Raw genomic sequence first — 26,963 nt, 5'->3', positions numbered from 1 at the left:
TACCGCTATCAAATTTGTTTTTTATATTTTTAAAAAAGTCTTTATGTAGCAAGAGAGGAAGCAAACATTATTCAATTCCCCATTCTTAACGTTTGCGCCACCTCTAGAGGGACCTCCAGAGGGACCCCTAGCAGTCTCCTCTCAGCTTGACTTCAGCCGAGGGAGCTGTCGGCTTTTCCATTTTGTAGGGATAGGCACAGGGACATTTTATGGGGGAGAGGGAGAAATGCAGAGGTAGTATTTCTGATCCGTGGGGTGTGGAGGGGAAGAGCAAGCGGCGATGCGGCCGGGCAGATGCATAAAACAGTCCGGCCGCCCCCGCAATTCCTTCGGAGGGCCCGAGATTCTTGGCGGGGTCAAGGAGAGCAAACCCACCCCCACCTCCAAGGTGATTCCAGGGTCCAACCTCTTTGCTTTGGTGTTGGCTGGGGGAGGGATTGGGGGTGGGGAGCTTGTGTGGTGTGCCGGTTTCCCCCCTCTGAACTTGTGTCTGTCTGGGCGAGGGGGCGCAAACCCTGCTTAGCTGCTTGCAACGCTCCTGAGAAACCTCCTCCCTTCAGCTTCTTCCGAGAGACCGGCGGGACGCGCTCACGTACCACCTCTTGCTTTCTCGGCAGGCGCGTGGAGGACAGCGACGGAGGAGTGGGGGACTGAGGATTGGAATGAAGATGTAGGTACACCCTCCCCTCCTACTCTGCTTCCTCCTTCCTCCGCGCCCACACAGACGTAGCCCCCCTGATGCCTACTTTTCTTGTCTCCCCCTCCAGCTTTCAGAGACCAAGATCTTCACTGCGTCCAACGTCTCTTCGGTGCCTCTGCCCGCGGAAAACGTGACCATCACTGCTGGACAGAGGTGGTTCATTTTGTCTGCAAACGTAGCGTCATTTCAGTTCTGGAAGAGAGTTGGATCCCGTGGAATGCCAGCGTGGTGCAGTGGTCAGGAGCAGTGGGCTCTAATCTGGAGAACCGGGTTAAATCCCTCCACTCCTCCACATGAAGCCTGCTGGGTGACCTTGGGCCAGTCACAGCTCTCCTTCCCTGGAGGTTTTTAAGCAGAGGCTAGATGGCCATCTGTCAGCAATGCTGATTCTATGACCTTAGGCAGATCATGAGAGGGAGGGCACCTTGGCCATCTTCTGGGCATGGAGTAGGGGTCACTGGGGGTATGTGGGGGGGAGGTAGTTTTGGATTTCCTGCATTGTGCAGGGGGTTGGACTAGATGACCCTGGTGGTCCCTTCCAACTCTATGATTGTATGATTCTAAGTCACATATGCCCGATGCAGTTTCCTGAGTTCTCACAAGTGTTTAAAAATGTGCTGGGATGGAGGGATACCTGAACATACATACATGAAGCTGCCTTATACTGAATCAGGTGATTGATCCATCAAAGTCGTCTGTATTGTCTACTCAGACCGGCAGCGGCTCTTCGGGATCTCAGGCAGAAGACTTTCACATCACCTGCTGCCTGGTCCTTTTAAACTGGAGAATCCGCGGATTGAACCTGGGACCTTCTTCATGCCAAGCAGAGGCTTGGAAGGCTTTAAGAGGAAGGCTTGGAAGGCTTTAAGAGGGGAGTGGATATGTTCATGGAGGGGAGGGCTATCCGTGGCTACTAGTCAAAATGGATACTAGTCATGATGCAGGATCAGAGGAGCAGGCCTAATATATTAGGTGCTGTGGAACACAGGCAGGAGAATGCTGCTGCAGTCGTCTTGTTTGTGGGCTTCCTAGAGGCCCCTGGTTGGCCACTGTGTGAACAGACTGCTGGACTTGATGGGCCTCGGTCTGATCCAGTATGGCTTTTCTTACTTTCTTATGAGTGTACATGTTCATCGAGGAGAGGGCTATCCATGGCTACTAGTCAAAATGGATACTAGTCATGATGCATCCCTATTGTCTCCAGGATCAGAAGAGCATGCCTATTATCTTAGGAGCTGTGGAACACAGGCAGGAGGATGCTGCTGGAGTCGTCTTGCTTGTGGGCTTCCTAGAGGGCCCTGGTTGGCCACTATGTGAACAGACCGCTGGACTTGATGGGCCTTGGTCTGATCCAGCCTGGCCTTTCTTATTTTCTTAAGGTTTCATGCATGCTTATTTCTTAAAACATGTCCTCCGTTTTGAAAACAAGGCAGCCCAAAATCTGATAAAATCACAATATGGGACAGAAATGTCCTACACAATGCCTTTTTAAAAAAACACCCCAAAATGGCAAGCAGCATAGCCAGATGAGCAGCAAACTGAACCAAGGAAAAAATCTTCTCCAATAGATATTGAATGCCTCCTCTAGGAAGCCAACGAGAAGGGGGGGTGGGGAAGAGTGAGCTTTGGTGATGAATAGGAGGGGAGGCCCCCAACCCAGCGGTCTTTGCTAACCTCAGCAGTTCTTCCCTCCTTCGCCTAGAATCGACCTTGCGGTGCTGTTGGGAAAGACCCCTTCTCTGGAGAACGAGTCTCCCAGCCTGGACTCCTCGCAGGCCCCGACAATCAGCCAGCCCCTGGTGTTCAGCAATTCCAAGCAGAGCACTATATCCCAGCCCGCTTCGGGGAACACCTTCTCTCACCACGGCATGGTAAGGAAACGTGTGCTTTTCCCGCCGGGTTACTGGCCGGGAGGGTGAGACTGCTTCCGTGGGTGTGGGGCCTGTCCTTTGCTCAAAGCTTTGCCTTGCGCAGTGGGATATGATACCCGGTCCGACGACTCCATCGGGGCTCCTTTCTCTCACAGAGCAAAACGAGCGGTTATCGAAGTCCAAATCTAGTCGCTTAAACATTGTCAAATCAAATTTATTTATTGCAGCCAAAGGCCAGCATAAAATATATTTTAAAAAATGCATCCTATTATAAAATTATACAGCTCCCACTTACAGCATCTCTTACAGCATCCCACTTACAGCGTCCATACTAATTAATCAGAAGGTTTGCCCATAAGGTCTTTGTTCTTTATAAATGCCTTCCGTTTCCAGCAAACATAAGATCAAAATTTTGCTATGAAATATAAGTCACCCTATCTTCCAGTAGATATTCTACCAAGGAGGCCTCAGAGGTGTAAGAGTGTACAAATGAGATAGGAGGGGAGTAATTAAATGATTTCTGGCATCATAGTGTTCACAATGGAGCAAAATACCATATTTTTCCGTGTATAAGACGACCCTTTTTTATTTAAAAATAAGCTCCAAAATTAGGGGGTCGTCTTATACATGGAATACTGCTGTTGCTTCCGGCCAGCCCATGATGGGCGGGCCGACAGCTACAGCCGACCTCGCTGGCTCTCTTTTCTCTCCCCCCCCCCAGTCAGCTGACTGGCAGAAAAGCGAGCGGGAAAGAAGCCTCTTTCCCAACTTGCTCGCTTCTAGAGAGCAGGGGGAAAGAGGCTGCTGGCCCTGGCCGGCCCGGCGTTCAGACCGCTCCCTGAGTTCAAACCAGCCTCTTTCCCCCTCTCTAGAAGCAAGCAAGCGGGGAAAGAGGCTGGTGGCCATGGCCGGCTGCCGTTCAAACGGGTCGCCGCCCACCCTGCCCATGGGGCGGGGCCCATGGGGCCTGGTTTGAATGCCGGGCGGCCAGGGCCACCTTTCTTTTCCCCCGCTCGCTTCAACAGCTGTTGGGCAGAGAAGAGAGCCAGCAGAGTCCTGTCGCCCTGCCCAGCAGCCAGGGTGACAGGACTCTTTTGCCTTATAAGACGCCCCCGCATATAAGATGACCCCTATTTTTAAAAAGTTTAAGTTAAAAAAATAGGGGGCGTCTTATACACGGGGGCGTCTTATACACGGAAAATTACGGTATGTGCTGCTTAAATGGTGTCGTTTCTTGGGCATCTTTGTGCAAGGGCTCATACCCTGACAGAAATTTCACTAGTCTTTAAGGTGCTGCTGGACTCTTGCTCTTTTCTACTACCTTTTCAGACAGTAATACCAAAGGCAGAGAGCCAGTGCGGTGCAGTGGTTAAGAGCGGCAGATTCTGATCTGGAGAACCAAGTTTGATTCCCCACTCCTCCACATGAAGCCTGCTGGGTGACCTTGGGCTAGTCACAGTTCTCTCAGAACTCTCTCAGCACACATGCAGTAGAAAAGAGCATGAGTCCAGCAACACCTTAAAGACCAACAAAATTTCTGGCAGGGTATGAGCTTTCGTGAGCCACAGCTCACTTCTTCAGACACCAATAGAGACGCTTCTCTACTTAAGGATAGATGGACTCACATTCTAGCTGTATGAAGAAGTGAGCTGTGGCTCATGAAAACTCACACCCTGCCAGAAATTTTGTTAGTCTTTAAGGTGCTACTGGACTCTTGCTCTTTTCTACTGCTACTGATAGACTAACACCCTTTGTGATCTATCATTATGGGATGTGAATCTTTGCCTAGGACAAGCCTTTGTATGGTCCAGCATTGAAGATAATGACTAAAATGGTTGAAGTTCCTAGTATTGCTTAATCATATTATAGCAAGAATTAGTTTTAAAAAGCGAATTGGGTTTCAGCTTTCTTCCCCCCTCACTGGTTCTGTGCGTGTGTAAAGTGCCGTCAAGTCGCAGCCGACTTATGGCAAACTCATAGGGTTTTCAAGGCAAGAGACTAACAGAGGTGGATTGCCATTGCCTGCCTCTTTGTAGCAACCCTGATATTCCTTGGTGGTCTCCCACCCAAGAGCTGTTTTTAGGAATTATCAAAAAAGCCCAATTTACCCAAAAATCTCACCCAGAGATCTCACCGTTTATAGAATCATAGAGTTGGAAGGGACCACCAGGGTCATCTAGTCCAACCCCCTACACCGTGCAGGAAATTCACAACTACCTCCCCCCTCACACCCCCAGTGACCCCTACTCCATGCTCAGAAGATGGCCAAGATGCCCTCCCTCTCATGATTTGCCTAAGGTCATAGAATCAGCATTGCTGATAGATGGCCATCTAACCTCCTCTTAAAAACCTCCAGGGAAGGAGAGCTCACCACCTCCCGAGGAATCCTGTTCCACCAAGGAACCGCTCTAACTGTTAGAAAATTCTTCTTCTGAAACTTCCAGCCAGAGAAATCTAATTTGCTTGTCACAGGAGTGCATATTTATAGAAAAATATCAATCTTATCTCTCTCTAAATCTGATCTATTACAATCATGTGGTTAAGTCTAGATACCTGATTGGTTATAACTAAATGAGATAAGCAATGTAAGGGCAAATAAGTTAGTCAGCAGCTGCATATGAGATATATCTGATAATAGCAAGATAAGATCAACCGCAACTCTTAACGTCTATTAAAAAGCAATTAATCTAACTATTTTCTGTAACTGTTTCAACCAAGTGTCCAAGATGGATCTAAGTGACAGAGTTTGGTTACAGTTAAAAATCACACCAACTCTCAGTCAACTTGCAAACTCATCAAGAAAAGAGTTGATCTCATTGCTTACCGCTTCAGAGAGTACTGTAGTTATTGGAGATTGATGCCCTTTTCAAATTGAGGAGGGGAGCGAGATGCTCCGTTTCCCATCTGCATTTTTCCTTCTCCGACTGCCGCCCATTGTCCAAGGGGACCTCACAGGTAACACACCGCGTCTGCGTTTGAATCTGGATGCCTCCCTGTCTATGGAGGCCCAGGTCGCAGCTGTGGTCAAAACAGCATTTTCCATCTACACCGGGCCCAGCAGCTGGTGCCTTATCTCTCCCGCCCTGATCTAGCCATGGTGATCCATGCAACAGTCACCTCTAAGCCAGACTACTGTAACTTGCTCTGTGTAGGGCTGCCCTTGAGACTGACCCGGCAGCTCCAGCTGGTACAGAATGGGGCGATGAGACTCCTTGCAGGGGTCTCACCCCGAGAGCATATAAAGCCAGTGCTCTGTCAACTGCACTGGCTCCAGCTGGAGTATCGGATCAAGTTCAAGGTGCTGGTTTTGATCTTTAAAGCCTTACATGGCCTGGGACCTTCGTATCTGCGGGACCACCTCTCTTGGTATACCCCCCGAAGACCTTTATGATTATCAGATAACAACCTACTGGTGGTCCCTGGCCCTAAGAGTGTGTGGCTGTTCTCGACGAGAGCCAGGGCCTTTTCAGCACTGGCGCCGGCCTGGTGGAATGCTCTGTCTGGCAACATCAGGACCCTGCGAGACCTTAAAGAGTTCCGCAGGGCCTGCAAGATAGAGCTTTTCCGCCAGGCCTACAGTTGAGGGCAGCCCGCAGGTATCATCTTTTGCTGGCCTCCCTACTCCCCCCCCCCTCATTTGTGTGTTATTTTTGTTAATTGGGGGTGGCCTGCCGCTTAGTCCGGGCTTTATGGGTTAACATAGGCGCCATCTGGATTTTAAAGGTTTTTAATTGTGGTTTTATTTAATTTTAGAATTATCATTAATTTTGCTGTTAATTTTTTGATATATTTTAAGTGATGTTTCCTGCCCTGAGCCTGGCCTTGTCTGGAGAGGGCGGGCTATAACTAAATAAATTACGCCCTGCCTTTCTGCTTCTATAAGCTTCCAAGGCAGTTGGCGATAAATCCAGTCAGATTCTAAAAACGAGCAACCTTAATCCACAAAAGGGAACTATGTTTTTCTTGCTCTTAGGGGGCGGGCATCTTAGGATATTTCATTACCCGACCCACCAGCACCAATTCCCCTTGAACCTAAAGTTCAAATACGATCTGTTAACCCTAGTTAACAAAACGCAGCATACAAACAAGGATAAAAGAACATGAAAGATACTGCAGACTTGGCCAACCTGAGAAACCAGCAGTGGCTGAACATGGACTGACACAAACAGGACACAGGGTCTTATTCCAAGACACTGAAAGACTGGACAATTCTACCAACTATTTTGTCAGATTGCACAGAGAAGCCATTGAAATTCATAAACATCAGCACAACTTTAACAGAAAAGAAGAGAGTTTAAGAATGAATAAGGCTTGGCTTCCTGTCCTGAAAACCTCCAGACTAACAAAGACTACAGTCCACAATAGCCACGCGGATTAGTTTTGGATTTCACACATTAACAGATCACTTCAGGATACAATGGTTCCATATTAACATACCACACCCTCATTAGCACATTATCTTGATACTTACAGGACAATGATTAGCACATTACCTTTGATACTTTTTGCAGGACAATGATTCAGCTCAAACCCAACCCCTTTCTGACTATATATTACTCTTCCTACACACTTGACACTGAGAGACACTGTCCTTCAGTGTTACTCCTGAAGATGCCTGCCACAGCTGCTGGCGAAACGTCAGGAAAGAAAATACCCAGACCACGGTCACACAGCCCGGATAACCTACAAGAACCAATGAACTCTGACCGTGAAAGCCTTCGACAATATTTTGTTAACCCTAGTGTTGCCTTTTCAACTGACCCAATTGAAAATGATATATCTGGAAGTCAATGACAATACCCCCAAAATATAAGAATAGTAAGTTGGAATAAGGCTGGTTGGAAAACAAAACACCTTTTCCTTGAGGTCAACTCTTTCTTGTCTACATTTGACATTATAGTATTACAGGAGATTTGGTCAAGTAATCCAATAGATTTTCCAGGAGATATTACTGATATTTCACACATACTAAATAATCCACTTTCAATGCACTTTAATGGTTTGCAAGTGGATTTTTGTCATTTCACACAGTAAAATCCAGCTGCAAAGTGGATTGAAAGTGCATTATTCGGCATGTGTGAAACCGCAGTCACTCAGGAGAGGCCCAAAAGGGTGTGAAAGGCGGGAGGCTGAGAGGAGGACTGGCTTGCCTCATATCATCTGCTCTTAATATTTGCAACTTGGAAGTAGTTGTATCATCTGATTTGATATTGGGTTGGCAGGAATCAACCATGCAAAGGTGCTTCCAAGGCAGTTGGCAATAAATCCGCTCAGATTCTAAAAACGAGCAACCTTAATCCACAAAAGGAAACTCTGTTTTCTTGCTGTTGAGGGGGCAGGCATCTTAGCATGGGATGATTCCTGCCAACCAGTCAAGGAGGGTAGGTCTTAGTTCCAAACTTCCTGTCTTCAGTGGTGGGGGGTCACTCTACTTTTTGGTTCATTTCCTCCCTAGAAGAAGGGCACAGGCTTTTTCAAAGAGGCTTTTTAAGCAGAGGGGTCTGGAGACCAAGTCCTATGAGGAAAGGTTGAAGGAGCTGGGTATGTTTAGCCTGAAGAGGAGAAGACTGAGAGGGGATATGATAACCATCTTCCAGTACTTGAAGGGCTGCCATATAGAGGATGGTGCCGAGTTGTTTTCTGTTGCCCCAGAAGGTCGGGCCAGAACCAACGGGTTGAAAGAGTTTCCGTCTAAACATTAGGAAGAATTTTCTAACAGTCAGAGCAGTTCCTCAGTGGAACAGGCGTCCTCTGGAGTTGGTGAGCTCTCCTTCCCTGGAGGTTCTTAAGAGGAGGTTAGATGGCCATCTGTCAGCAATGCTGATTCTGTGACCTTAGGCAGATGATGAGAGGGAGGGCATCTTGGTTGTCTTCTGGTCACCGGGGATGCGGGGGGTAGTTGTGAATTTCCTGCATTGTGCAGGGGTTGGACTAGATGACCCTGGTGGTCCCTTCCAACTCTATGATTCTATCTGCCAGTCAATTGGGGGAAAGGCGCTCCTCGCTCCTGCACCTAAGCCCCACCATAGCCCCCGTTCTTCCTTTGTGTGGTTTCAGGTGAGCATGCTGGGGAAGGGGTTCAGTGATGTCGGCGAGGCGAAAGGCACCGCTGCCACCCCCACCACGGGCTCGCAGTTCCTCGAGCAGTTCAAGACGGCTCAGGCCTTGGCTCAGCTGGCGGCTCAGCACCCCCAGCCGACCGGGAGCAGCACCGCGGCCACCTCCTGGGATATCGGCGGCACCACCCAGTCCTCCTCGCTTGTGCAGTACGGTAAGGGGCTCTGCTCCGGGGCGGCTGGGCCCCAGGGCTCCTGCAAAGAGCCAGTTCAGGCATCCTGAAAAGACATGAGCGGAGAGAGAGCCAGGTGGCACTTTGTAAGCAGAGGAAGAAGAGTTGGTTTTGTATACCCCCACTTTTCTCTATCTTTAAGGAATCTCAGAGCAGCTCACAAATGCCTTCCCTTCCCCTCCCCACAATAGATACCATTGTGGAGCGGGTGGGGCCAAGAGAGTTCTGAGAGAACTGTGACTTGCCCAAGGTCACCCCAGCAGGCTTCACATGGAGGAGTGGGGAATCGAACCCGATTCTCCAGATTACAGTCTGCCGCTCTTAAACACTACACCGCACTGTGTAGGTGCTGCAGTGGAGGCTCTGCTTAGCGTGAACCTGTTTTGTTGGATGCAAAGAGTACAGTGTCAAAAGGGGCAAGGCCCACAGTCTGGGCCGGTGGGACTTCCATGCTAGGGGACATTTAAAAGCGTGCTCTTCCACACAGAAGACCCTATGCCTGGAGAGAGGTTGGGGTGATGAAGAGAGCCTTCCTTGAGAGCCAGCGTGGTGTACTGGTTAAGAGCGGTGGTGTGGAGTGGTGGACTCTGATCTGGAGAACTGGGTTTGATTCCCCACTCCTCCACGTGAGCGGTGGAGGCTAATCTGGTGAACTGGAATTTTTTCCCCACTGCTTTCCCCCACTTAAGCCAGCTGGGTGACCTTGCGCTAATCACAACTCCCTCAGCCCCATCTACCCCACAGGGTGTCTGTTGTGGGGAGGGGAAGGGAAGGTGATTGTAAGCCGGTTTGAGTCTTCCTTAAGTAATAGAGAAAGTCGGCATATAAAAACCGACTCTTCTTCTTCCATCATAGGCGTGTTTGTTTATTTATAGTCTGCCTTTGTCATTGAGACCCCTAGTGGATGGCACAGGGCAAGCGAATAGTTCATATGGTGAGATGTAATAAGCAATGAAGCCAGCTGGGTGACCTTGGGCTAGTTACAGTTCTCTCTGAGCTCAGTCAGCCTCACCTACCTCAGAAGGTGTCTGTTGTGGGGAGAGGAAGGGAAGGAGATTGTAAGCTAGTTTGATTCTCCTCAAAAAGGAGAGAAAGTCGGCATATAAAAACCAACTCCTCTTCTTCTGTGGTCCACAATTACTTTTCCTTTATAAAGCACGTTCCTGAACCATACTGTTACAGTAACCCTATTACCCGTATGGAAAAGCTCTCCTGAACAGCTCCATTTTACAAAGTTTGTGGAACGGCAGAAGCGCAGGGGCCCTCCTGACCTCCTCAAGCAGGCCTCTCCACAAAGTGGGGGCCACAATAGAGAGAGCTTTCCAAGATCAGAGTATTACTGAAATTAAACCATTCTATTAGTGCCCGTGCATCATAAAGCGGTAAAGCCCTAGCTGGACTCCACCCTCCAGGATTCTCTCTTCCCCCCCCCCCCCGATGTCTGAATGGGCTCCAGGCATTTGATTGAGCAGCAAAGGCTTCATTCTTCACACAAGGCATAGTTAAATTGTGGAACTCCCTGCCCCAGGATGTGGTGATGGCTGCCAACTTGAAAGGCTTTAAGAGGGGAGTGGACATGTTCATGGAGGAGAGGGCTATCCTTGGCTACTAGTCAAAATGGATACTAGCCACGATGCATACCTATTCTCTCCAGGATCAGAGGAGCATGCCCATTATTTTAGGTGCTTTGGAACAGAGGCTTGATAATGCTGCTGCAGTCGTCTTTTTTGTGGGCTTCCTAGAGGCCACTGGTTGGCCACTGTGGGAACAGGCTGCTGGACTTGATGGACCTGGGTCTGATCCAGAGTGGCCTTTCTTATGTTCTCATTTCTACTGGTTGACGTGGCTTTGTGAGATGGATGTGATTGATCTTAATGTGTGGAGATCTGTTCTTCATCAGTGGAAGAGGGCATTCTGGGTAGGACTCCAGCTGCTCTCGTAAGCAGGGCAGCATGTACCATCTGCAGCACACTGCATACCAGTAGACCCTTTCTGGCTCCCTCATAGCCATAAAGGGGGGACAGCGTATGCCAAAGCAAGTACCAAGTTCACCAGCAGAGTTGGTTCCCGCTGGTTCGTAGCTGGCCCTCCATCTGGGGTCCTTGGAACAAACCAGCTCTTTCTTTGAGGCCACGTTCCCCTGTGATTAAAAGATCTGGATGCCTGTGCATTTGAGTTTAGAAGAGGCGGTGCTTTCACTCAGTTTTGATCGGCGCTTAGGAGTATTCCTTTCCCTAGATTTAACAGCTATTCATCTAAAAAAATGGTAGTGAAACCTTTTGAGCAGAATTCTTCACAAGCCTTGCGATCTTTGCGTGTAATGCCTGAGGTTTATCATGTTGTTCTCTCCTTGGAGGAGAAAACCTGTAATTGTCAGGCTGCAAAAGAGACCCAGTTTGGAAATATTTTAATGAAGTTCCCTACCTGTGGGTAAGGTAGGCACATGTTTCTTACATGTGGGTAAGGCAGGTCATCTTCTGGTCACTAGGGGTGTGGCGGGGAGGTAGTTGTGAATTTCCTGCGTGCAGGGGATTGGACTTGATGACCCTAATGGTCCCTTCCAACTCTATGATTCTATTCTATGATGTGCAAAATGCAAACACTGCAACAACGAAAAGCAACAAAGAAATGCAAGGCCTGGTGGTCCGAATGAAATAACATCATGAGAAGTGCTGTTTATATAGAAAACCATGATTTAAATATAGTCTAACTCACTAGTGATTTAAATCATGAAAATCTAGTCTTACTGACCAGTGATTTGAATCGATTTGATTTAAATCAAATCCGCCCTGCCTAAGCATGACTGTGGTGAGCCAGCATGGTGTAGTGGTTAAGAGCCGTGGTTTGGAACGGTGGACTCTGATCTGGAGAACCGGGTTTGATTCACCACTCCGCCACATGAGCTGCGGAGGCTAACCTGGTGAACTGGATTTGTTTCCCCACTCCTCCACATGAAGCCAGCTGGGTGACCTTGGGCTAGTCACAGCTCTCTCAGCCCCACCTACCTCACAGGGTGTCTGTTGTGGGAAGGGGGAGGTGATTGCAAGCCGGTTTGATTCTTCCTTACGTGGTAGAGAAAGTCGGCATATAAAAACCAACTCTTCTTCGTCCTCTTCTTCCTCTTCTAAAAGCTGTGCTGACCCTTCTCCTTCCTTCTGGCTCAACAGATCTGAAGAACTCGTCGGATTCCACAGTGCACAGCCCGTTCACCAAGCGCCAGGCCTTCCCACCCACCTCGACCATGATGGACGTGTTCCTGCAGGACAAGCCGCCTGTGGTGACGGCCTCCGTCGTGGCCCCGGCGCCCCCCTCGTCCCCCCTGGCTAGCAAAACCAACCCGGTTCCTCAGATGTCCCCCGGCTCCTCGGACAACCAGTCCTCCAGCCCTCAGCCGGCCCAGCAGAAGTTGAAGCAGCAGAAAAAGAAGGCGTCCTTGACATCAAAGGTAGGGGGTGGCCGAGGACCCCAGTATGCGCCGGGGGGGCGACTTGGCCGGAAGTGCGCATGGGGCTGAACTCAGTGTGCCAATGCCAAGCATTGCCAAGCGGCAATGAAATCTGGGAATTGAGCATGGTGTGAAGGTTGCTGCCTAGGTTCCGGGTTCAGTTCCGGGTTCTTTTTTTTAAATTGTTTTTATAAGTGGTACAAAAAGTAGAAAAAAGGGATTAGGGGAAAAAGATGAAACCTGTTTGACAGCCAGCGTGGTGTAGTGGCTAAGAGCGGTGGTTTGGAGCGGTGGACTCTCATCTGGAGAACCAGGTTTGATTCCCCACTCCTCCACATGAGTGACAGACGCTAATCTGGTGAACTGGATTTGTTTCCCCACTCATCCTCCACATGAAGCCAGCTGGGTGACCTTGGGCTAGTCACAGCTCTCTTCGAGCTCTCTCAGCCACACCTACCTCACAGGGTGTCTGTTGTGGGGAGGGGAAGGGAAGGTAAGCCAATATGATTCTCCCTTAAGTGGTAGAGAACGTTGGCATATAAAAACCAATCCTCCTTCTCCTTCACTTTACACAGTCTGAAATGTCATCACATCAGAATATCATCATTCTTCTTAACCATGTAAACACTATTATAAACATTCACTAAACAGTTTCTAAAATAATTCTCTATGCTCTTTGGCTCTTGTAGGTTATCCGGGCTGTGTGACCGTGGTCTTGGTATTTTCTTTCCTGACGTTTCGCCAGCAGCTGTGGCAGGCATCTTCAGAGGAGTAACACTGAAGGACAGTAACACTGTCCTTCAGTGTTACTCCTCTGAAGATGCCTGCCACAGCTGCTGGCGAAATGTCAGGAAAGAAAATACCAAGACCACGGCAACACAGCCCGGATAACCTACAAGAACCAATGAACTCTGACCGTGAAAGCCTTCGACAATATCTCTATGCTCTTTGTTATTAATAAGTATTCATGGCACGTGAGTAGTAGTCGTACAAGGGTTGCCATCTTATCATAAATTCATCCACTGAGTTCATTTTTAACAAGTGAGTTAGTCTGGCCATTAATGCAAAGTGATGAAGTTTGCTACTCCGTTCTGTAATATCTGGAACTATGTTGGATTTCCAATGTCTGGCGTGGACAGTCCTGGCAGCAGATGTTGCCAGTGTTCATGGGACACAATTCCAGGAATATCTGGCAATGACTCCTAGCTGTGCCGATGTGTGGCCTTATTAAAAAATGGCTGTTGGGGTAGAAGTTCATCCAGAAGAGATGGGGGTAGGGTAGGTTGGAAAATGAGGTAGGCAAGTCAAACTAAAGAGGTCCAGGGTCGCTATGCAGAGGCAGGCAATGGCCAACCACCTCTGAATGTCTCTTGCCTTGAAGAACATAAGAAAGGCCATGCTGGATCAGACCAAGGTCCATCAATTCCAGCAGTTTGTTCACACAGTGCCTCTAGGAAGTTCACAAACAAGACAACTGCAATAGCATTTTCCTGCCAGCACCTAATATAACAGACATCCTCCTCTGATACTGGAGAGAATAGGTGTGCATCATGACAAGTATTAATTTTGACTAGTAGCCATGGATAGCCCTCTCCTCCATAAGAACGTAAGAAAGGCCATGCTGGATCAGACCAGGGCCCATCAAGTCCAGCAGTCTGTTCACACAGTGGCAAACTGGTGCCTCTAGCCCACAAGCAAGACAACTGCAGCAGCATTATCCTGCCTGTGTTCCACAGCACCTAATATAACAGGCATGCTCCTCTGATCCTGGAGAGAGAATAGGTATGCATCATGACTAGTATCAATTTTGACTAGTAGCCATGAATAGCCCTCTCCTCCATGAACATATCAATTCCCCTCTTAAAGCCTTCCAAGGTGGCAGCCATCACCATATCCTGGGGCAGGGAGTTCCACAATTTAACTACACAATTTAACTCTCTCTTCCACAGCCAGTCTTTCTCTTGTCTTCAGTGAGTATTGCTTGTTCCTTGTCTGGCCTGCATGGCAGGTTTAGACCTATTGGCACGGCTTCTCCTCGGCCATAGACTCGGACCCCCTTTGCTATGAGAGCACCAGCGCGTTGTTGAGAGACTCACAAAACGAGAAGCCTCGAGCTCAGCCCAGCGCTGCGCACTTGCCGTAGTGACAGTCCTCCCTGTCATCCCCAGATTCCTGCTTTGGCGGTGGAAATGCCTGGCTCCGCGGATATCTCGGGACTCAACTTGCAGTTCGGGGCATTGCAGTTCGGTTCAGAGCCCGTCCTCTCGGAGTACGAACCTGCTCCGGCCACGAGTGCCTCCGTGAGCCAGCCTCCGAGCAGCCTGTACACAAGTACAGCAAGGTGAGTCCCCTGCTCATGTCCGGGGGGGGGGCGGGGTACGCTCTTGCGCCACGGCAAGGGCGAGACTCCTCTCGTATAAGGAACGGGCAGCTCATCCCGCAGCTGCATTATGATGTGGAGGGGTTGAAATTAAATCAAAAGAGTTTCCGTCTAAACATTAGGAAGAATTTTCTAACAGAGTGGTTCCTCAGTGGAACAGGCTTCCTTGGGAGGTGGTAAGTGCTTCCCTGAAGGTTTTAAAGAAGAGCTTAGATGGTCATCTGTCAGCTTTTTCTTTGAGTGCTTGTGCTCCCACCGTGTCTCGTTTTTTTTTATTATTATTTTTAGGTTTATTGACCGCCCTCTATCCCCGGCCTAGGCCGGGTTCAGGGCGGTTCATATCATGTAAAACACCATTTAACCAATATACAGAACAGTCTAATTCTAGTTAAAATTTCAAATTCCAGTTTAAAACAATTTAAAACAATTCCAACTATTTAAAACAACGGTGCTCAACTATGTGCCCCACAGGGCCAAAAACCAGCCCTGGCAAGCAGTCAGGGTCCCCTGTAACAAAGAGTAGAAAAGAGCAAGAGTCCAGAAGCAAACAGTTACGGTGCGCTTCTGTCCTTCAACAGCCCCTTGAGCTGGGGGGGGGGAACCTTATTTGTGTGCACAGAAATAATTTTTATTCCTTTCGCCCCTTTGGTGTGGTTTATTGGCTCAACAGCACCAGGGTCAAACCTGTTTAGGGTAACAGTAGGATAGAAGGAGGAGAACTCAGGGATGGGTAGCTACAGGGGAATTGAGGGACCATTCCTGGGGTTCAGCTGCATACTAGTAGACCCTTTCTGGCTCCCCGATAGCCATAAAGGGGGGACAACGTATGCTACAGCAAGTACTGGGTTCACTGGCAGATTTGGTCATGCAGAGGTTGGTGGCTGACCCGCTGCCTGCAGTGCTCGGACAGTGGGTTTCTCGCTCCAGATTTCCAGTATATAGCTTTAAAAAGGTAGTAAAATTTAGCGGTGCAAAATGTCACTGGTATCATGGAAATGTCACTGGTATCATGAACATCACAAAGACAAAAGTAATGACTACAGGGGTATTACTCAACTTTAAGCCTGACAATGAGGAAATTGACATTGTTCAAGACTTTGTATTTCTTGGCTCCATTATCAACCAAAAGGGAGACTGCAGCTGAGAAATCAGAAGGAGATTGAGACCGAGAAGGGCAGCCATGAAGGAGCTAGAAAGGATTTTTAAGTGTAAGGAGGTGCCACTGGCAACCAAGATCAAGTTAATTCATGCCATCATATTTCCTATTACTCTATATGGGTGTGAAAGCTGGACAATGAAGAAAGCTGGTAGGAAGAAAGTAGATTCCTTTGGAATGTGGTGTTGGAGGAGAGTGTTACGGATACCGTGGACTGCTAAAAAAACAAATCAGTGGGTTCTAGATCAAATCAAGCCTGAACTGACCCTAGAAGCTAAAATGACTAAACCGAGGCTGTCGTCTTCTCATAATGTGACCAAAGTACAAGAGTCACTGGAAAAGACAGTCATGCTAGGAAAACTTGAGGGCAGCAGGAAAAGAAGACCCAGCAAGAGATGGATCGACTATAATTGAAGCCACGGCCCTCAATTTGCAAGGCTGTTAAAGATAGGACGTTTTGGAGGACACTGATTCATAGGGTCGCCATGAGTCAGAAGCTACTTGACGGCACTTAACACACATGCACACACATCATGGAAACCACTACACAGACAGAGCGGGGATTTCGTAGTCTTTCCAGCTGCCCTTCTGCTGCCCTTTACCAGGCCTGTTAATCTCAACCGTGTGCGCTTCTCCTTCTTCCCCCAGCGAGTCTCTGTCCACGATTTCGTCCAACAAGACCCAGGAGTCTGGTTACCAGAGCAGCACCATGCCTACAGCAACATATACCTCCCAGAACAGCGCTCAGGGACCACTGTACGAGCAGAGATCCACCCAGACCCGGCGATACCCGAACTCCATCTCCTCCTCACCCCAGAAAGACTTGACCCAGGCCAAGGTAGGAGTCGCTCTGGAGGGCTTCGTGTTGGTTCCCCCTAGATGGTGAGGGGTCTGGAGACCAGGTGCTATGAGGAAAGGTTGAAGGAGCTGGGTATGTTTAGCCTTGAGAGGAGAAGATTTGAGAGGGGATATGATAACCATCTTCGAGTACTTGAAGGGCTGTCACAGAGAGGAGGATGCCGAGTTCTCTTCTGTTGCCCCAGAAGGTCGGACCAGAACCAACGGGTTAAAATTAAATCAGAAGTGTTTCCATCTAGGCATTAGGTAGAACTTTCTAACAGAGCGGTTCCTCCGTGGAACAGGCTTCCTCGGGAGGTGGTGAGCTCTCCTTCCCTGGAGGTTTTGAAGCGGAGGCTAGATGGCCATCTTTCAGCAATGCTGATTCTATTACCTTCGGCAGATCATGAGTGGGAGGGCACCTTGGCCACCTTCTGGGCATGGAGTAGGGGGTCACTGGGTATGTGTGTGACGGGGGGAGGTAGTTGTGAATTCCCTGCATTGTGCAGGGCGTTGGACTAGATGACCCCGGTGGTCCCTTCCAACTCTATGGTTCTATTCTATTCTGCCTTCTTTGGAGGTTTTTGACCATAGGCTAGATGGCCATCTGACAGGAAGGTTGAGAGGACCTCATGATAGGGAGGGCAGGAAGGGATGAGCCAGAGCTCGGCTCTCGTGGCCCTTTCTTACACTCCAGGGAAATGCTGGTCACCACTTTGGGGTCAGGAAAGGATTTTCCTCCAGGCCACATTGGCACAGGGATCCCAGAGGTTTTTTGTTGCCATCTTCTGGGCAAAATTAGGGGTCACTGGGGGAGTGTGGGGCAGAAGTAGTTGTGAATTTGTGAAGGAGTTGGACTAGATGGCTCTTGAGGTCCCTTCCAGCTCTTTGTTTCTGTGTTTCTACCCAGAATTTCTGCCTCCTAACAGATAAAGGCAGAGGGTGGTAATGGAAAGAAGCACTTGGCACATGCTCAGAGGTGCCCTCCTTGCCAGTCTCACCCTCCAGGTTCAGAGAGAAAGAGACATGACTTCATTGTATTGAAGATCAAGCGCTCTTCACTTTAAGTTCAGTTTTACGTTTTTATTTTGAGATGGATATCTGTGGAACTACCACTACCAGGAGTGGTGTCAACTTACAGGTTTATTTATTTTAGGTCTGGTTTTAATGGCTTTTAGGAGGAGATTTTATTATGTGTTTAATTTGTTAGCTGCCATAGTGGCTGTATGAGTACAGAAGGGGTGGGGGTGTAAAATATGTTGCAAAATAAAAATAAATAAATAGGTGGATGTTCAGGCTCAGTATAAGAGCATAAAAATGTACGTTCTTAGGCTCAATATCAGTCACTATTCCCATGTGCAGGGCATCTAACCCAGATACTTAAGGGTGTGCCTTCTAGCTGAGGGCACATGAAAATGGATTCTAAGCTGAAAGTTAAGTAATCTGTACCTGACCACTGCCAGGAGCAGGATACTGGGTTGGGCAGATGTAAGGCCAAGAGTGAAAAGGTTCTTTTCCATTGAGGGGCTCAGAGTCAGTAAGCATCCCAGTGGTGAAGGAAAACAGTTTGATTGAAATCTCTCTTGATATCGGCAGGTCATGAGAACAAAACAGAGAATATACCCTCATGCCCCTTCTGCTACAGGAACCCCAAAGAATGACAGCGGGTGAACTACAAGAACGAATCTTGGCTCAGGGTGGACCACGGAGCAGAGCTGAGCACCTCAGCAAGTTCTTGCAGTCCTCCCGCCATTGTTATCACATAAGAACATAAAGAAAGGCCACTCTGGATCAGACCAAGGCCCATCAAGTCCTGCAGTCTGTTCACACAGTGGCCAGCCAGGTGCCTCTAGGAAGCCCACAAGCAAGATGACCGCAGCAGCGTCCTCCTGCCTGTGTTCCACAGCACCTGATATAATAGGCTCCTGTGATACTGGAGAGAATAGAGATGCATCATGACTAGTATCCATTTTGACTAGTAGCCATGGATACCCCTCTCCTCCATGAACATGTCCACTCCCCTCTTCAAGCCTTCCAAGTGGGCAGCCATCCCCACATCCTGGGGCAGGGAGCTCCATAATTTGACTGCGTGTTGTGTTCTTCCCATTGCAGAAGGGGCGTATGAGGGTATGTTCTCTGTTTTGGTCTTATGACTTGCCAATATCGAGAGAGATTTTCAATCAAACTTGTTTTCCTTCACCACCGATGTGCTTATTGCCTCTGAATCCCTCAGTGGAAAAGTACCTTTTGCCTCTTGGCAATGCAGCAGATCCTTGGTGTGGCTGGCCGGGTCGAAGGAATCTGCGTTTCTGCAGCAGCGGCGCTGACTCCCCCGCTCTCTCTCTCTCTCTCTTAGAATGGCTTCAGCTCGGTGCCGCCCACACAGTTGCAAACCACGCAGACAGCTGAAGGTGAGCGCCACTTGAGCACTGTGTGTGTGGGGGGGAGAATACCTGTGCAGTAGTCGGTTGTTGGTTTCAGGCATGAATTTGTAAAGCGGCGCAGCGAATTGCGTGTCATGGCGCAGCGTCCCGTCGAGAGCAGTGCTCTGAGAAGGGCCCCGTGGCTAGATCTCACTTCTGCCACGAATTCCGCTTACGGGCCCCCTAGGGAAGCTCCGGTTCTATCAATCTCAGCCCCTTTCCATGTGGGTGGTAGCAGTGGCCTACCTTACAGGGCTGTAGTAACGACTTCATCTTTTGTGAAGGGCTTGAGTTGTGCTGCTTTGTCCCTGTGCTTTAAAGGAAATTGAAACAACAGAGCACGTCCTACTGTGCTATCCACTATACCAAGAGGTTCGTTCTAAGTTTATCTCCCCCTGGCTTAGTTGGCATTCCAGCCATTCAGGTCAAGAGCATACTAAAATGTTGCTTATAGATGAAAATCCACAGGTTACAGTAGGAACGGCTAGATTTTGTGCAGCGGCCTGTAGAATCTGTCAGACGCTGATGAGTACACTGGTGTGTCAGTAATTTTAATGGGTAAAGTTTGCAAAGAGTCCAAACAACTTTTTTCCTGTCGAAGGCTTTCACGGTCAGAGATCATTGGTTCTTGTAGGTTATCCGGGCTGTGTAACCGTGGTCTTGGAATTTTCTTTCCTGACGTTTCGCCAGCAGCTGTGGCAGCTGTGGCCCTACACACTTGACACTGAGAGACACTGTCCTTCAATGTTACTACTCTGAAGATGCCTGCCACAGCTGCTGGCGAAACGTCAGGAAAGAAAATTCCAAGACCACGGTTACACAGCCCGGATAACCTACAAGAACCAACTTTTTTCCTATTTGTATTAACCTGTGGGTAGAGCATAACACTAGCAGGGTCAGCCCTGGTTAGTATTTGGATGGGAGACCAGCAAGGAATACCAGGGTTGCTTTGCAGAGGAAGGCACTGGCAAACCACCTCTGTTAGTCTCTTGCCATGAAAACCCCAAAAGGGGTCGCCATAAGTCGGCTGCGACTTGACGGCACTTTACACACACAGAGCATAACACTAAGGGTTTTAATGGTAAATTGTGAAGAGCTGTGCTGGACTATAACTGTTTTTAATAAATATTGTTTGATTGAGTTGTGCTGCGTAAGCCCTGCATGTTAGTGGCCGGGCCCGTGCTCCAGGGCGAGAGCCTTCACACGCTCCGTCTGTTTGTCTCTCTATAAACAGGTTCCGCAGGCCCGGCAGTGAAATCGGACTCCCCCTCTGCCCCCAGCATCACGGCCCCTCTCAACGACACTGTCTCCGCCGCCTCCCTGCTCACGACGGCCACCCAGCATTCCTCGGTGCTCAGCAGCCTGAACCACGCCGAGGAGCTCCCCAGCACGGCCACCACGCAACACAGCAGGTAGCAGCAGGGCTTCCGTGGCACCTCCCGGAAGGCCGGGGACCAGCGAACACCCCTCCCTCCACGTGTCAGAGGAGCACTCTCTTCTTCTTTGGAGGTTTTGATGCAAGAGGGTAAACGGCCATCCAACAGCAGTGCTGATCCTTCCCTGGAGGTTTTTAAGCAGAGGCTAGATGGCCATCTGTCAGCAATGCTGATTCTGTGACCATGGGCAGATCATGAGAGGGAGGGCATCTTGGGCATCTTCTGGGCATGGAGTAGGGGGTCACTGGGAGTGTGTGTGGGAGGTAGTTGTGAATTTCCTGCAGTATATAGGGGGTTGGACTAGATGTCCCTGGTGGTCCCTTCCATCTCTGATTCGGTGATTCTGTGAACTTAGGCTGATCGTGAGAGGGAGGGCCGAAAGGGTTGCATCAGTGCTTGGCTCTCGTGGCCCCTTCTTATATGCCCAGGGAAGTGTTGATCGCCACTTTGAGGTCAGGAAGGAATTTTCCTCCAGGCCAGAGTGCCCAGGGGTCCTGGAGGATTTTTTTTTGTGTGTGGCCAGCTTCTGGGCAAGGAGTAGGGGACACTGGGGGCGTGCGGGTGGTGGTGGTGGAGGCAGTTGTAAACTTCCTGCATTGTGCAGGAAATTGTGGAACTCCCTGCCCCAGAATATGGGGATGGCTGCCATCTTGGAAGGCCTTAAGAAGGGAGTGGACATGTCCATGGAGAAGAGGGGTATTCATGGCTGCTAGTCAAAATGGATACTAGTCATGATGCATCCCTATTCTCTCCAGGATTAGAGGAGCATGCCTGTTATATTAGGTGCTGTGGAGCACAGGCAGGAAAATGCTGCCGCAGTTGTCTTGTTTGTGGGCTTCCTAGAGGCCCCTGGTTGGCCACTGTGTGAACAGACTGCTGGACTTGATGGGCCTTGGTCTGATCCAGCATGACCTTTCTTATGTTCTTGTTCCTGCCTCTTGTGGTCGCAAGGGGCTGGATCCCATGGATGTGTCCCACCAGTAGCGGGGCTTTCGAAGGAACAGGAAAACAAAATAATTACTGAGGCCAACTCAGATGACATGAAACATTGCGCAAGCTCTGTAGAAATCGTCGAGAGCCAACATGACGTAGTGGCTGGAGTGGCAAACGAGGAACCAGGAGGCCCAGGTTCGAATCTTCCCGTCTGCCGCAGATGCTTACCGGATGACTTTGGGCCAGTCACATGGTCTCAGCCTAACCTACCTCACAGGGTTGTTGCAGGGATAAAATGGAGGAGAGGAGAACGACGTAAGCTGCTTGGGGGTCCCCGTTGGGGAGGAAAGCAGGGTACAATTGAAGTAAATAAATATCAAACTGTTCGTCAGGCAGATATTACAAAAATTTAAGAAAAATGAAGGAGAAAAACAGACGGTCCAGACCCAGTTACAACTGCATAGAAGAAAGAAGAGTTGGTTTTTATATGCCGATTTTCTCTACCTTTTTAAGGACAATCAAACCGGTTTACAATCTCCTTCCCTTCCTCTCCCCACAACAGTCATCTTGTGATATAGTTGGGGCTGAGAGAGTTCAGAGAGAACTGTGACTGGCCCAAGGTCACCCAGCTGGCTTCATATGTAGGAATGGGGAAACCAACCCGGTTCACCTGATTAGCCTCTGCCGCTCATGTGGAGGAGCAGGGAATCAAACCAGGTTCTCCAGATTAGAGTCCACCGCTCATGTCAAGGAGTAGGGAATCACAACTGGTTCTCAGATACCCACGCCAAACCCACGGCAGTAAATCCCGGCCGGCTCTCGACTTTGCCGCGGCGGGAGGGACAGAGCGTGGGACATCAATGTGGAGTCGGCACCAGATGCAATCAAAGCAGCCCCCCCCAACCTGCTTGTGCTTGCAACATCCGACTCTAACAAAAGCTCTGAGAGCGGGCCGCCCCCACCTTGCTGAAGCTCACAGCTGCCCCTCTACCCATCTCCCTGCGCAGGCAGTGGGGGAGGCTCCTTGGCAGGTGCGTCATCTAAGGCTGGTGGTGTTACAGGTGTGCTGTGCAACCTAGCAGTGCGTGAGTGACACGTGGCAGAGGGGAGTCCCTTCAGGGAGCCAGCTGTTGCCCCTGAGCCAGCATGGTGTAGTGGTTAAGAGCGGTGGTTTGGAGTGGTGGACTCTGATCTGGAGAACCGATTTTGATTCCCCCACTCCTCCACGTGAGCGGCGGAGGCTAATCTGGTGAACCAGGTTGGTTTCCCCACTCCTCCACAGAAGCGGCGGATTCTAATCTACACTACACCACGCTGGCATAGATTGTGCGTGCAGAGCCATTGTGCATTACTTCTGTTGTATTTTTGCGTAAGGATGGAGTGACTGCATCAGGGAGGAAAGGGGGGTACAAATGAAATAAAAAAAACTATCGACCAGTTCATCTGGCAAACAGGCATACCTCACTTTATCGTGCTTCTGTTGCGCTCCACAGATATTGTGTTTTTGCACAAGTCTGTCGGCGCCATTTCCCCAACAGCATGTGCTCACTACGTGTCTTTGTGTCACATGTTGGTACTTCTCACAATATTTCAAACTTTTTTCATTATTACAGTTCATTTTTAGACATAATGCTATTGCATACATAATAGACTACAGTATAGTATAGACATAACTTTTGTATACAGCGGGAAACCCTAAAATTCTCACGACTCACTTTATTGCGATATTTGCTTTATTGCGGCAGTCTGCAACCGAACCCTCAATATCTCCGAGGTATGCTTGTATTACAAAAATTATGAAAAATGGAGGAGAAAATGGGGAGGGGCCGTGGCTCAGTAGTAGAGCCTCTGCTTGGCATGCAGAATGTCCCAGGTTCAATCCCCGGCATCTCCAGTTAAAGGGACTAGGCAAGTAGGTGATGTGAAAGACCTCTTCCTGAGACCCTGGAGAGTTGGAGACCAAAATAGTTTGAAAATGGAAAGCATACATTTTTTAGTAAATAGAAGAAGTCATGTAGTATTTGGTGAGGGATAGTCTTCATACAGTCACAAGAAAACGGAACGTATTTGGTTAGTGAGGTATTTATGGGGGAAGGGCCGTAGCTCAGTGATAGAGCCTCTGCTTGGCATGCAGAAGGTCCCAGGTTCAATCCCCGGCATCTTCAGTTGGGACTAGGCAAGTAGGTGATGTGAAAGACCTCTGCCTGAGACCCTGGAGAGCTGCTGCCAGTCTGAGTAGACAATACCGACTTTGATGGACCAAGGGTCTGATTCAGTAGAAGGCAGCTTCCTGTGTTCATGTGAACCCGGATCTCCAGATCAGAGTCTGCTGCTCATGCGGAGGAGTGGGGAATCGAACCTGGATCTCCAGATCAGAGTCCGCCGCTCTCGACCACAGCACCCACAGCAACGGGGAGGGGCTGTGGCTCAGTGGTAGAGCATCTGCTCGGCGTGCAGAAGGTCCCATGTTCAATCCTCAGCATCGCCCGTTAAAGGGACCAGGCAAGTAGGTGATGTGAAAGACCCCTGCCTGAGACCCTGGGGAGCCGCTGCCGGTCTGAGTAGGCAATACTGACTTCGATGAACCAAGGGTCTGATTCAGTATAAGGCAGCTTCATGTGTGTTCAAAATCAAATGATCCAGATCCAGTTCTGACCATGTCGGTTGTGCAAGTGGAGCCATTGGGCATTAAATCAGTTGTCTTTTGCGTAAGGATGGAGTGACTGCGCCAGGCGTCTAGTTCGCGGCGGCTGTGCGCGTTGCCAGAAACGCCAGCCTTGACTGACCGTCCTTCCTTTTCCCTCTCAGCAGCACGTTACCCACCCAGCAGAACAGCCTTTCCTCTTCCACTTCCTCTGGCCGCACGTCGACTTCGACTCTCCTGGTGAGTAGGGACAGGAGGAGCGGGTTTGGCTTGCTTGTGGAGGAATGCTGAAGTTTCAACTCTTTGCCACTTGTTACGCTCTGTCGTCTGGGGTTAAGTTCCCCCCCCCCCACGATTTATGTGAGTTCCTCTGCTAGGGCTTATTCAGAAAAGGGTTACCATTGGCAGTAGAAGATGGGACTCGCAATGATGATGAAGAGGAAGAGTTGGTTTTCATATGCTGACTTTCTCTACCACTGAAGGGAGAATCAAACCGGCTTACAATCACCATCCCTTCCTTTCCCCACAACAGACCCCCTATGAGGTAGGTGGGGCTGAGAGAGGTCTAAGAGAGTTGTGACTATCCCAAGGTCACCCAGCTGGCTTCATGTGGAGGAGTGGGGAAACCAACCCTGTTCACCAGATTAATGTCCGCCGCTCATGTGGAGGAGTGGAGACTCAAACCCGGTTCTTCCAGATCAGAGCCCACCGCTCTTAGCCACTTCACCATGCTGATGGGTATAGGTGTAAATTATGGGTGCAAAGGTACTGGCTGGATATTAGGATTATTATTTTTTTACAGTAAGAGTAGTTCAGCAGTGGAGTCGGCTGTCCAGGGAGGTGGTGAGCTCCCCCTCTCTGGCAGTCTTCAAGCAGCGGCTGGATAAACACTTGTCAGGGATGCTGTAGGCTGATCCTGCATTAAGCAAGGGGTTGTTCCAGATGCCCTCTGTGCCCCCTTCCAACTCTATCATTCTATGATTGCCACGTGTACTAATAAATCTGTGCATAAGGAGTATCCCTTCCATTTCCCCACAGGGAGTAGTCATGTTCACATGGTTTTTGAGAGCCATTTAGTGTAGTGGATAGAACGGAAGACCAGGACCCCGGGCGACCCAGTTTCTGATCCCCACTTGTACCATGGAAGCTTGATGGATGACCTTGGGCCCCCTCACAAGCTCTCCACCTGGCCTACCTCACAGGGCTGGCGTTGTGAGAAAGCAGAGGAGGCGAGAACAACGTTCGACGTGCCACTTGGAGGCCGAAATGGGGAGGAACGTGGGAAATGAATAAATAGATGCAGAAGGCATCGTTTTCAGTGAGGGCGTCCCGGTGTACCTCTCTGCTTGCTAAAGAGAAAATAGTTCTCTCCTGACAGAAGCGCCTGGGGGAAGATATGGAGGTGGGGGGGCTATATCCTCGTAGACGAAATGGGGTCAGAAGCAGAGGAATCCCTCTGCCTGCTTCCAGGCCTGTGGAGAGCCAGTGTGGTGTAGTGGTTAAGAGAGGTGGTTTGGCGCAGTGGACTCTGATCTGGGGAACCGGGTTTGATCCCCCGCACATGAGCAGCAGACGCTAATCTGGTGAACCAGGTTGGTTTCCCCACTCCTCCCCATGAAGCCAGCTGGGTGACCTTGGGCCAGTCACAGCTCTCTTCGAGCTCTCTCAGCCTCACCTATCTCCCAGGGTGTCTGTTGTGGGGAAGGGAAGGGAAGGTGATCATAAGCCGGTTTGATTCTTCCTTAAGTGGTAGAGAAAGTCAGCATATAAAAACTAACTCTTCTTCTCCTTCCTGTCCCCACACATGCAGTGGTTTGAGATTGGGGGCGGGAGAGGAGGGTTGTGAGATCTCTATGGTTGGGCTCGCGGCCAGCGCCGCTCGCCTTTTCCCTTCCTCACCCTTGAGGCCTCTGGCATGCACACCCTCCCAGTTCCTGCCTAGCTTGGCTCATAGCTACTCAGGGCGGCGGGTGTGCGAGAGCAAATGCGGAGCAGCAACCAGATGCAGCCAGACCCAAACCGGTAGCTGGCTGAACTGCTATGCTCCGACATGCGTAACTGCTGCGCCTCTGGGAGCCCTCGTGGCTGTCCACCCCCTCCCCCCAGACCCCTGACCCCCCAGACCCCTGACCCCCTTCCTCTCTGCCCCCCTCTCCTTTGCAGCACACCAGTGTCGAGAGCGAAGCCGGCCTCCACTCTTCCGCAAGCACTTTCTCCACCTCCTCCAGCACGGTTTCGGCTGCGCCCCCGGTGGTCAGCGCCCCCTCCAGTCTGAGCAGCGTCAGCAGCCTGGGGCTCAGCAGCAACTCCACGGTGACCGCCACCACCCGCAGCTCGGTGGCCACGACATCAGGTGCGTCCTCAGGAGTCCTGCCCTTAGCTGGGGTAGGGCTGGGGGGTTAAACTGCTTTTTGCCCCCCCAAGAGCCAGCATGGTATAGAGAGAAAGCGTGGCATAGTGGGTAAGAGCAGTGGTTTGGAGCAGTGGACTCTGATCTGGAGAACCAGGTTTGATTCCCCACTCCTCCACATGAGCGGCAGACACTAATCTGGTGAACTGGATTTGTTTTTATATATAGATATAGATATAGATATATCCATCCTTCCTTTTGCTCATGAGGTTGGTATCCCTGTTCTTAAACAAGAGGGCTGCCCGAGTCACCAAGATGGAAGAAGGCAAGGCAGAATGTCGGTAGTACAGTGGGAAATGAAAAATGTATTGTGCACTAAAAAAATCCTATGCCTTTAGCACAGAGCTTTCTCAGGGGGCCTCTACATATATTTATCTCCATCTTTAGAGATCCCTTGATGAGGCATGCCAAATGCATAGGGCAGTGATGGCAAACCTTT

At 49.7% G+C, this 26,963-nt stretch overlaps 1 protein-coding gene across 10 annotated transcripts in view; it reads left to right on the top strand.

Annotated features, from left to right (window-relative positions):
- UBAP2L (ubiquitin associated protein 2 like) overlaps positions 1–26,963 on the top strand; it is a 79,813-nt gene that overhangs the window by 30,122 nt on the left and 22,728 nt on the right. For 6 of the 10 annotated variants that reach the window (XM_056852395.1, XM_056852393.1, XM_056852402.1 and 3 more), the window contains 11 exons: positions 618–670; positions 768–853; positions 2,403–2,571; positions 8,629–8,842; positions 12,028–12,305; positions 14,474–14,646; positions 16,490–16,679; positions 19,035–19,089; positions 20,336–20,513; positions 24,282–24,354; positions 26,278–26,467. In XM_056852395.1, coding sequence (XP_056708373.1) covers positions 618–670; positions 768–853; positions 2,403–2,571; positions 8,629–8,842; positions 12,028–12,305; positions 14,474–14,646; positions 16,490–16,679; positions 19,035–19,089; positions 20,336–20,513; positions 24,282–24,354; positions 26,278–26,467 — 1,659 coding nt within the window. Of the gene's footprint in view, positions 1–617; positions 671–767; positions 854–2,402; positions 2,572–8,628; positions 8,843–12,027; positions 12,306–14,473; positions 14,647–16,489; positions 16,680–19,034; positions 19,090–20,335; positions 20,514–24,278; positions 24,355–26,277; positions 26,468–26,963 lie in introns of all 10 variants that reach the window. The other 4 variants (XM_056852400.1, XM_056852394.1, XM_056852396.1 and 1 more) reach the window with 1 other exon arrangement.

Source organism: Euleptes europaea, chromosome 7, assembly GCF_029931775.1.
Source record: "Euleptes europaea isolate rEulEur1 chromosome 7, rEulEur1.hap1, whole genome shotgun sequence".
Classification (NCBI taxonomy): domain Eukaryota; kingdom Metazoa; phylum Chordata; class Lepidosauria; order Squamata; family Sphaerodactylidae; genus Euleptes; species Euleptes europaea.
Note: the sequence above shows the minus strand (reverse complement) of the source record. Positions and strands in the feature narration are given on the sequence as shown.